The following is an 11841-nucleotide window of genomic DNA, read 5'->3' as shown; positions in this document are numbered from 1 at the left end:
AATTCTGGCTGACTTGTTTTCATCATAACGCACGATTTCAGCGGAATTTCTATCTTGTTAACTGCATTTTGCACACTTAACAGAATTCCTGAGTAGATCTGCTTTGTCTGTGTGCTCTGACTCAAGTGGAACGGTGGTGTTTTACGAAAAACGCGGGAAAAAAACTGCGTTTCCATAACAACAGAAATCGCCAGAGGAACATCATCTGCCGTATCTTTGGAGTACTTTACAGCATTTCTGAGTAAGTCGTCATTGTCTGTGTGCTCTGACTCCAGTAGGTCAGCGTTATTTTTTCTCAAAAACGCGGGAAAAAGCTGCGTTTCCTTGACAACAGAAATCGCGAGAGGAACATCATCTGTCTGCCGTACGTATCTTTGGAATAATATAAGTCACCAAGTATCAAATAACTAGAGAGGCAAATTATTGACTCTGCACTGAACCACGCCTAAACGTGCGATATTTAGACGTTAAACAAGGACAACAACATCTGTATGTACTCTGACTCAACTGGACTGCGTTATATTTTCCGTAAAAACGCGGGGGGAAATCTGTCTGCCGTACGTATCTCTGGAATAATATAATATAAGACACCAATTGTGAAGTATCTAGAGGGGCAATTGACTCTGCACGGAATCACGCCTAAACCAGCACCAACAGACCACGTCTAGCGGCATTTCTCACCTTGTATTTCTCACCTTATTTAGACGTTAAACAAGGACAACAACAACATAATATCGCGATGGCGTCTCCCGACAAGGCGTTAGAGATCCAGATGCAGGTTCGGCAGAACGCGTCGGAGATGCAGGACTTCCTGAAGGATCTGGACGACTGGGAAGACGATATCAAGAAGAAAGACGAACAACTGAAGACACAACAAGGAGGGCATGAACCGGTAAGTTGTGGTAGAGGTGCTAGTGTCACGGAAATGAAAAGGAGTATTATAAACGTTAGAGTAGATGTCTTCGGCCAAGTAGGAGCTTGAGTTCCAGTTTAGACCGCTCTTCCCTTTCAGTCTCAGTGCACAGACATCTCTGGTTTCTGGGGATGATCCAGATCTCTGTAGTCGAACATCAGATTCTTCTCTTTCATATGTGAATCCAGCCTTCCTTAAAAGCATTCACACTAGGTGGGAAACCTACAGTGGGTGTCACTGGAAGACAGATGAAAAATGTCCAGACTATGCATGATGTTTAATGTCGTAATGACTAATATTAAAACTGGTGGACGTACTAGCCTGACTAATCACGCTCCTGGCGGCCGGCCGCCTCAAAGTTTGGGTCATTAACCTCCGGCCAAGAGCTTGTGTAACACAGGCTGGTGGACGTACCAACTATTAAAGGGGAGGTCCAATACTTTCAGTTTTGGGGCCTTTCTACCCAAAATCCTATTTGTAAATGGTGATTTACTGGTTTCTGCCAACCCCGCACATATTTGCCGTGATATCTGACCCGCTCGATGTTTCGCGGCTAGCGCCAGATTGTCCGCTAGGCGGCGCTGCGACTGGATCTGTGACGTAAAAGGTTTCATTCTGCTACTAGCGTAAACAACAATGGCGGGCGTGCAACCCTTCCGTTTTTAGCCACAGACGGACAGTAGTGGTGACTCTGACCCCGATCCAGGCGATGAGAACGTTTGGGATGGAGGTGATGTGGAGACAGAGGGTTGGAGAACCGGGATTGGTGCCGGTGTGGAAACGAAGACAATAGAAACTGCCTGGAAATGCCCTCTGTACGGGAGAGTGTTTGTTGTCACGACCTGCCAGAGCTGACAGACACTGAAAAGAACGTCGGTACAGACCACCCATGCATTAGAAACCACCCTGACTTCGATGTGATTCTGCACCCGGCAAACCTCCGAACGTTGCTGATTTTTCGGTGGGATCTGATCCGGCAGGGCGTGCAGGAGCCTGTATCTAACAGGTCGGTACCGCGAATACCGCAGTTTGTTTACATTGCAACTTACTCGACCCTTTGACGGATTTATTCATATCGACCGCCCATACGCCCAACAGAAAGGAATTGAAACTGACGTTCGCGTGAAGCATCCAGGCTCGAAATGGTCTGAACACACCCGCCAGTGGAAGCTCTTCTTGTGTACTAACTCTGTTCCAATGAAACCTTTTACGTCACAGATCCAGTCGCAGCGCCGCCTAGCGGACAATCTGGCGCTAGCCGCGAAACATCGAGCGAGTCAGATATCACGGCAAATATGTGCGGGGTTGGCAGAAACCAGTAAATCACCATTTACAAATAGGATTTTGGGTAGAAAGGCCCCAAAACTGAAAGTATTGGACCTCCCCTTTAAGTACCTAATACCAGCTCAGAAAAAAAACAAGAAACAGTCATGCCTTCAAATTTTAGAGTTATCAACCAAGAATTGAGGTGGTCAAAAACTCATATTTTCCAAGGACTATCGCAGAGTGGAACACATTGTCACCAAGTACAGTAGAAGCATTATCATTAGGTAGTTTTAAACAATGTCTAGAGTTAGATGTTCAAGGGTTAGGTGTAACAAGTCGTTCGGTGTAACGTAGCCAGCTGAGGTGGTTTTTATTTCTTCTGGAGGTCTTACCACCAATAAGAAACAGAGCCACGGCCAAGAAGAAGAAGAAGAAGGTGAAGACAGAGGAGAAGAAGGAAGAAACAGGTCCAGGTCAGCAGAACGGTCAGCAGAAGAAAAAGAGGATCAGTGGATATGACTACAGGTCATGGGACAAGTTTGATGTGGTAAGTCGTCAGAAAAACAAACAAAGACACACAGACAGTTATATATTATAACATTGTCGGGCTATGGACTTATCCCTGAAGTTATACTCTTCTTCAAAATTATTGTACCATGGTGATTTGGTTAGAAGTTCAGGGTTTGATCCACCCCCTTGCTATACTACTAGATCATAGTAGATGTACATGTATTCCTAGTACTTGTTTGTACAGTACTGATATTTGTACACTAGTGTCATGACTTGTAGGCATTTGGAATGGACATTAAAGAACCCACCATGTCTAAAGAGATCCTCACTACATGTATTTTCTCACATATACATCTACTGGTACATGTAGTTATGTTTGCCTTAAGATTTCAATCAATCAATTAGATTTTCCACAATCAAATAAATTTCCCACAACATTTCTCACAATCTTATACGTACCTTATTCTATAAAAGAACCACCCTGCAGTTCTTTATGAATGGCATTTTTGTAGGACAAGGAACTTGAGAAGCTGGAAGACGAACAGAAGGAGTCATCCTCAGAGTACGAAAGTGAGAGTGACGGTGAGAAGGCCCTGGAGCAGCAGAGACTCTTGCAGCAGGCCCTCATGGAGAAGGACAGGGTAATCTCTAACAAGCAATACCATTGGATGAAAATTCAAACTTTTCTCACCAGTGACATGTGTTAACCAATCCTGAGGGTTGTTTCAAATTTTTAGTCTGATCTACTTACCAGGTATTGATGTATTGGTAGAGGGAATTTAGAAGAAGTTTATATTGTCAACAGCTCAATTGGGTAGAGGAGTGCTCGCTTTGTAACCGCGAGGTCATGAGTTCAAACCCCAACCGGGTCATACCAGAGACTTTGAAAATAGTACATACTGCTTTCTCTGCTTAGCACTCAGCATCTGTTAATAAAGAGTGTGGGAAGGTCAAACACACAACACTACCAGTGTACTAGCCCCCTGCTATAGTGTTTGCACAACTGTGTGGCCCAAGGACTACAGAAATGGAGATGGGCACCACCCCTATGCTCTGCAGGGAGTGGAAAGGGACCTTTTTCTTATCTTGTCACTTTTGTTTGTTTGTAGGGAAATGCTTTCTTTAAGGAAGGGAAGTATGATGAGGCGATGTCCTGCTACACAACAGGAATGGATGCCGACCCTCAGAACGCTGTTCTTCCTGCCAACAGGGCCATGGCTCTGCTCAAGCTCAACAGGTGAACATCTTATTATGTTTACCTTCACATAAGGAAAATATATTGTTATTGCTCTGTTTTCTCTTCTCCAAACAAATAAGGTAAATAACCTGAACCAGACATCTGTCACCATGGTAACTAGTGTTGGGTTACATCATGTTGTAATTTTATAGCAGGAGGGATTTAGACTCCTGTCACCGTGTATGTGAATGTGTTTGAGTAAGAATTGTGGATTCTTTGAAGTGTGATGTCAACACTGGGTCAAAGGTATCTGGTAGAGATGTAGAATGTAAATACAATGTATGTACAATGTTCTACCATATGTATAGGTATGAGGATGCCATACGGGACTGTACTCTGGCAATAGACCTGGACCCAACCTACACCAAAGCCTACCACAGAAGAGCCACCGCACGCATGGAGCTGAACAAGCTGGAAGATGCCAAAAGAGGTTGGTTCTGCACTTCTCTGACAAATCTACAGGGGGCAGTCTTACACCTTGGACAAGTGGACAAGTTTACTGCAACTTTCTGCTGCTGTTGCATAATTTACATTTAGAAGCTGGAACATAGTAAATGTTGCTGATTTAAGATTCATACATGTACAAAAAAGATTGCTCATTCATTTGATTTGTTTCCTCAACTTTGACAACTTTCTTCCTGTGCTTGTGCTTCAGATTTTGAGAAGGTCTTGAGTTTGGAGCCATCCAATAAGCAGGCCCAGACTGAGCTGAGAAGAATAAAGAAGGTATGTTGTACTGACTGCTATTAGCAGGACAAGACATTGTCCTCTCTTTTCTGCTGCCTAAGATGATGTACTTGAATACTTATTGTATTAAACTGCTTCTGAATACAGTATATTAGGTCTAGTATCTTGGATTTAAAGAAAAAACAAGGTATAAATCAACAAATAGTGTTATACTGTGCCCCAGAATGATTGGAGTACATGTCAAATCTGTGGTGAATTTTTCAGGCTTTAGAACCAGCCACCAAGCTATCCGAGGAAGCCGTAGAAACCAAGAAACCAAAGCCACAGCCAAAGGACCTGCCTCATGTGGTTCGACCAATCAGCAAGCCTGTGCACTTAAGGTCAAAGGTCAGCAGCTTCTGTGAATGTTCTGTACTTTATACAGCTAAAGTAATTATAACTAGTTTACATGATACAGGTAGTTGTTTTTTTTGTACATTGTAACAGTGAACAGTATTGATTTATGGTAATATTGATACATGATAATATTGAACAGTTTTGATACATACATGTAGTAATATTGCAGAAGTTTTTGGCACTAGCTTGCAGGGCCAAGTTATAAGTAATATGATGTTTCTGTTCTTCTTTGAATGTAGAAACCCCTAAGGAGACTTGAAATAGAGGAAATCGGAGGTGGGGAAGACAGGAAAATGTTTCAGCTGTCCACAAATCTACAGGCAACAGAACCACCTTCATTTTCCTCAGAAGAAACCTCACAAAGACCTGCTGAGAACTTTGAAAAGTTACAAACTGGAGGTGAAGAGAAGACAGCGAGAGAAAATTTGATACAAGAAGTTAATGATTCTCCAAATACGGGTGTTCAACAAGTCAATGTAAATAGGTCAGTTCAATTGATTTATTTTTGTTTCAAATCTTTTCGAGAATAACTCATTCATTGCAATGGGTGTATGTAAAATATAAGCAGGTCTTATAAGAACACATTCAACAAAACTTAGGAAAATAGAGCCATTGACAACTTCTCAAGTTATTGCAGTTGTATACTCTGAAATATCTTCAAATCCAATCTAATAAATACTGTGCAACCGAGTCAATCCCAAAGGTGTTGCCCAAAATTTGAACAAACCTTTTCAGTAACAATCATTTTCCACTACAGGACCTCTAATGTAGAAAGAAAAAAGCCCACCAGCCCCAGGGGTCAACCACCTGTAGTGACCTCTGACCCCCCAGCTGTACCAGGTACACCTGTGACATCACTACAGCTGCAGGCAGACTGGAGACGGCTGCACGGCCATCCTCAACTTCTCTATCAGTACTTCAAGGTAGGAGGATGTGTGGGTGAATGAACTTATAGTATTACATAGTTTTGTAATAGCCTGGTTACCCAACCTATGTTAACTGCTGAGTCTCTTTTAGTCTTAAATGGGGTTGTGTGGTACAAAGGCAGAGTGCTCGACAAGAGGTCCCGGGTTCGAGTCCTGACATGCCACCGACCTTGTGCCCGTGGGAAAGGCACCTTACACGACTTTCCTCACTTAACTCAAGTGAAAATGAGTTTTGTCTGTCCTGTATTTGTTTCTATGTGGGAAACAACACCAGCAACAGCTGCCTGTGTTCCACGTGTATTGCACTGTTGCAATTTCAATAAATCACAACCTAAAATGTTGTATCATTTTACCATATTCCTGGCAAGTCTAACAGGTTGCTAACTACTGTATGTTTCCCCCCAGCAAATCCCTCCATCCATGTATGTAAAGCTGTTTCAGCAGTCATTAGAGTCAGACATTCTCAACGGCATCATGGCACTTCTCAGGGACTTCTACTTACCGTAAGTCTAACATTTTTGGGTCTTGGCAAAAAAAGAAAATATGTAGGATACAGAAGTTTTCTTTTACACAACCAAAATTTCTCTCCTAAGTGCTTCAGTGTCTATCAGACATCTTCCTCAGAGCTTCTGACTGGAGTTCTTATTCTCGCTGCGGTTGTGTAAAAGAAAACTCCTATGTCCTACACTTAACCAAACTATTTTCAGACGTAAGAAAATATGTAGGAAGGAATACACGCAAGAAATTGTTTTAAAAGCTTATTGTTATTCTCTCATTTTGCAATTTTTTGTGTGGCACCATTTCATTTTCTACAGGAGTATGAAAAGTACTGTTTTTGAAATCTTTTGTTTTTGTACAGGAACAAAGATGATGTGTACAGTGTGTTGAGCAGCCTGTCTGAAGTGAAGAGATTTAACATGGCCATCATGTTCATGTCTGTTAAGGACAAGCAAGGTTGGTCATTCAGATAATTATGTTTACCAAAGGAAAACATATTGTTTTTGCTCTGTTTCTTCTTCTTCTGTTCCAAACGCTGACTTGGTCAATGACCTGAACCATACCGTCTGTCACCGCGGTAACTGGTGTTGGGTTACATCATGTTGCAATTTTATAGCAGAAGGGATTTAGACTCTTGTCTGACCATATATATGACTATGTTTGAGTAAGAATTAACAGAGCAGACCATATGCAAAGGTACCCATTAATGACATTATGCATTTGCTTTGCAAATGTTACCTTTCTAGTATTTTTTCTGCTTTCTGTGATGTACCATAAAGCATGATACTAATTTGTTTGTTTGTTTGTTTTCCAGTTGTCTTTGAAGTATTCAAGGGCTTGAAGTTGTTGGGTCATCAGTCACAACAGGATATTGATGCACTGTGTAAGAAGTATGAAGTAAACCTATGACACAGAATATACAGTTCTACCCTCAATGGATAGTCAAACATTCTGAGCCCAAAAGCCCTGGTCATATGCATCATGCGATGGACCTATATGATGCAGGGTTTTTCTCAACAATCGTGCCGTATGTTGTGGATTTGGAAAAAAAACAACAACTGCAGGGCTTAAAAAATAACAACTGCAGGGCTTCAGAGAGGTACCAAAAATGCTGAATTTAAGGATACTGGTGCAATCTCAGCAAACTTGTGCACAAAGAGAAATGTACCAGGCATTTGCTGATTGCAAGATGGGATTGGTAACCTGCCATGAGTGGTCATGCACTGAAAATATATAGCTATATTTTTGCTGTCTACATTTCAGTTTAAAACTGACAATGCTGTAAAAAAAGACTTTTCGATGCTCTGTATATTGTGTGTGTGTGTGTCCATATATTGGGGGCTTTGCCTGTATTCCAGTGTTTTGTAAGATGGTCCGTCCATAGTGTAGTCTAGGATTGTTTCTTCATAAACTTAGAATTGTATTCAGTTTATGGCTTGGAGATGTTGCAAAATTCAGAGCTGGTACATTATATATTTCTTTGTATATTCAGACATTCTGTAACTTTCATACACAAACATACATAATTCCTCTGTTCATATTAGCCAGTGGACATAATTTCTGTCATAGCTATATTATTTTTCATGAATAAATAAAGACTCAATACATAAATATGTGTGTGCATGTGTGTAGTTTTTGTAAAATGATATGTCTAGCATCTTGCAAGTTCATAAGTAATCAATTAAAAATTACAGCAATTCAAAATTAGATCTGTAGTGGTGTGCAGCAAAAAAAGTGATGTAAAGGTTTCTCACAATCTGCTACAAACTGACATTAGATAATACATGTACCAGGATTGAAAAGCATAAGAAATGTTTCTTTGCAGTGCACTAGTCTTTGAAGAATTTGAGAGTCTTTTGGACAATGAACTTTTGGGCTATGATCTAATACATCTAACCTCAGTATATAGTGTATATAGTCAAACTTGTATAAGAAGACCACCCTGGGCACCTAAGGAATCTGGTCTTCTTAGACAAGTGGTCTTCTTATCCAAAAAGGAGCCAGGTGACAAGAAAACAAAGACACCGATTTCGAAGTTCAATATTTAACACGTTAATTATACTATTTATAGATAAGCAGTAATTATTAGCAAGGATGTTTAATACTAACCATCACATTTGTACAAGAGTTTTTTAAATGATAAACATCGATTAATTTCTATATATTGTTACCAATGTAACGTTACAGCTAGCAAATGTATAGTAAAAACTGCAACATGTAAAATATACGTTGTTTATGTAGTACAATGTACAGTGTACTTTAACTTGTTTAACCTGTCTTTCCGCCTGCGGGCGCCATTTTGAAAAACAGAAACACATTTTTCAGGCCAAATTTCTTGAATTATACAAGACCCGGCATATGGATTTCTATTCAATCCTCCTCCAACTGCGCACTTTTAATCAGATCATGAAGGTAGAATTTCAAATTAAAATTGAACTCTGACCTAGAACATGAATCTGTGTATGCGGACGTGGTCGGAAACATGTGAGTCCGGACCTCACGGAAGACACCTGTCCACGACAGGTGTCTTCGGTGAGGTCCGGACTCACATCAGACAGATCAGAAAGCTCTATTACTGGTGCTTATGATAATAATGGTCTGAGGACTATTTAAACTAAAAAAAAGTCATTGCAAGGAGGTTATACTTATATGGAGAGTACAACGACGAGAAATGAGTTGAACCACGAGAAATGAGTTGAACCACGAGAAATGAGTTGAACGACGAGAAATGAGTTTGTTAATTCTGGTGAGTACATGTATATGGCCACGAATAACGAAAATTTGGCGCATATTTATGTTTTACAAGTAATACAAGACCCGGCATATGGATTTCTATTCAATCCTCCTCCAACTGCGCACTTTTAATCAGATCATGAAGGTAGAATTTCAAATTAAGATTGAACTCTGACCGAGAACATGAATCTGTGTATGCGGACGTGGTCGGAAACATGTGAGTCCGGACCTCACCGAAGACACCTGTCCGAAGACCTGTCCACTATTAGTATCCTGAAATACTGGTCTATCTCTGCTGTGAACAGATTTGCTCTTTGATGAATTTTCGTAAAGCTACAAGCAATTCATTTGGCCCCATTTTTCGGCCATGCCCAAAACCCCCATTGGAATATGCGGTATTGCAATGATAAGGTTGATTTAGGGATTTACACTGTAAAATGGACATAATCTTTTATACACGTCTGTTGAGTACCTTTCCGTGGTACCACCACTTCCTTTTTTATCGGTTGCACCCAATCGTTTTGTAGAAAAGTCAACTTATATTTTGAAAAGTTGTGAGAGATCTATGCTTTCATGAAGAAATTTCAATTGAAAATAACTCAATGACTAATCATGACATCAGCGCCAGCTGGTGTGTTGCGCCAGCTGGTGTGTTACGCCAGCAAACTAATATTTGCATACAAGCTTGATTGGTCCACTAAAGAGCTTTAATTGGTCCACTTATGGACCAATGGCAAGGCGACAGCTGTCACTGTATGACCAATGACAAGGCGAAAATTTATCAATCCTAAAATTTGCATACCAGCTGCAGCCCCCTATATAAGACCGGCGTAAACAAAGCCTTTTCATTTTAGCAACATGGACATACAAGATCTGGCTTTAACGTTTTTCCTTGTGATTTATATAATTGTTGCATCGCGATGCTTTTATTTAGCTGCTGCCATTGCGGGAAGATGTTGTATATGTCAGCAAGGTATATACGTATACGATGCACGGACCACTTGTGCAAATAATATGCACTCATACCATATTCGCTGCATTGTTAATTCTGGTGAGAAGTGCCCAGAATGCGGGGCCTCCCTGCCCCGGGACACATACATGTTTTTGTTCCTACTGGCTTTGGCTCTCTGTTGGCTACCTAGGAGACGATGAGCCATCGCACGACGAGAAACGTAGTATAGTATAAAATGTTGGCAATATACTTAGTCTGGTAATGTATGTCACAATTAGTTTATTACAATGTACAAATGAGATCTACATTGTAGATCTCATAAAAATATAGGTTAATACATAGTTAATGTTGGATTAAGTTCCTGTATCCTGTATGTATATTGAACGACGAGAATCAAGTTGAAGGAAGAGATTCGAGTTGAACGAGGAGAAACAAGTTGATCGAGGAGAAACGAGTTGCAAGGATAGTTGTAATAGTATTGGTGAAGTGTACAAAATATCTCAGGCCTCCATCAAGTTGATCGAAGAGAAACGAGTTGATCGAAGAGAACCGAGTTGATCGAAGAGAATCGAGTTGATCGAAGAGAATAGACCCATTCGACTTTCACAGATCGCATAAACTGGTTACGTCACAGGGGGGACATTTCGAATAGAAACTACGTCACAGGGGGGACATTTCGAAAGTTCCTTTCACGGATCGCATAAACTGCATACGTCACAGAACAAAATAATCTTAAATTGTTGTACAGAATGCCACCATACAAAGTTGGTGTCTGTTTTCCTGTCACTTCCTCATATATTACCGAGAAAATAGACACCTACCTTTTAGTAAAAAAATGATCTGCCAGGGGGGGACACCGAGAGCGCAAGCCACGTTCGACTTCAGCGTTCTAGCATGGTGCTAAGTACAATGGTGGGGAAACACAATGCTTAATGGGAATTTAGGCTTGTTACAAAATGGCCGCCAAGGAAGATGGCGGCTCATGAAGTACATGTTGGAAAACAGATCACAGTTCACCAGGATGACCACGCAAGACTACATACCAGGTACGTACAGACGTAGGATACATTGGTGCTTCATCTTTCATGTGACTTGTACTTATAGAAGAGCCGATTGCCCTGTTTCTGAACCTTTCGTCCTGGGAAACTGCAGTTTGTGCCCTCTGACGACATTAAAATTTGATCTGTGATAGTATGGTAGTTCGAAATCGCATTTGAAGTACTGATTTAATTACTACTATATGGGCCCTTTTAACACTGAAAACCTGAAAATAATCGGTGGAACCGATGTCGAGAAATTGAATCCACAATGTATTTGCCCCCCTCCCACCCACTGAACAAAGTGTGTTTGGTTCAAGCGCTGGCATAAATTCAAAAATTTGACACGATCTTTTTGAAAGTAGGATAAAACTTCAATACATATATCAAACCAACATATTCCGGAATATGAAAGAAATCAGGACTTTTGATCCAGAAATAGAGACTGTCAAAGTTGCTTCAAATTTGGGCAGCCATTTTGTTTACACCATGTGAACTTCAAGCACTGGCATAAATTATAAAACTTCAACTGATGTTCTGCAAAGTGAAATCAAACATGACTACATACATCACTCCAACACATTCTGGAATATTAAGGAGATGCCAACTTCTTATTTAGAAATATAGACTGTCAAACTTACCTAAAATTTAGTCAGCCATGTTGTTTACAGTGTGTGAACTTTAAG

At 40.7% G+C, this 11841-nt stretch overlaps 1 protein-coding gene across 1 annotated transcript; it reads left to right on the top strand.

Moving 5' to 3' along the window:
- The first annotated feature begins 348 nt into the window (after positions 1-348).
- On the top strand, positions 349-7342 carry LOC109477959 (RNA polymerase II-associated protein 3-like). Its single transcript, XM_019779415.1, has 13 exons — positions 349-364; positions 705-892; positions 2565-2726; positions 3202-3330; positions 3799-3926; positions 4235-4356; positions 4582-4652; positions 4878-5000; positions 5249-5493; positions 5767-5932; positions 6341-6438; positions 6795-6889; positions 7248-7342. Exons 2-13 carry the CDS (start codon positions 740-742, stop codon positions 7340-7342), a joined length of 1587 nt encoding a protein of 528 aa, XP_019634974.1. The 5' UTR covers positions 349-364; positions 705-739.
- Positions 7343-11841: the final 4499 nt, after the last annotated feature.

The sequence above is a fragment of the Branchiostoma belcheri genome, unplaced genomic scaffold (assembly GCF_001625305.1).
Source record: "Branchiostoma belcheri isolate BF01 breed outbred unplaced genomic scaffold, Haploidv18h27 scaffold416, whole genome shotgun sequence".
Taxonomy (NCBI): domain Eukaryota; kingdom Metazoa; phylum Chordata; class Leptocardii; order Amphioxiformes; family Branchiostomatidae; genus Branchiostoma; species Branchiostoma belcheri.
This window is presented reverse-complemented; position numbering and strand designations above follow the sequence as displayed.

Bases quoted from the DNA above. Each gene is read 5' to 3' on its own strand.
- LOC109477959 (XM_019779415.1), top strand. From the start codon at position 740: ATGGCGTCTCCCGACAAGGCGTTAGAGATCCAGATGCAGGTTCGGCAG. The intron at 4,357-4,581 runs GTTGGTTCTGCA...CTTGTGCTTCAG, and splicing joins GCTGGAAGATGCCAAAAGAG to ATTTTGAGAAGGTCTTGAGT. The intron at 6,439-6,794 runs GTAAGTCTAACA...GTTTTTGTACAG, and splicing joins CTCAGGGACTTCTACTTACC to GAACAAAGATGATGTGTACA.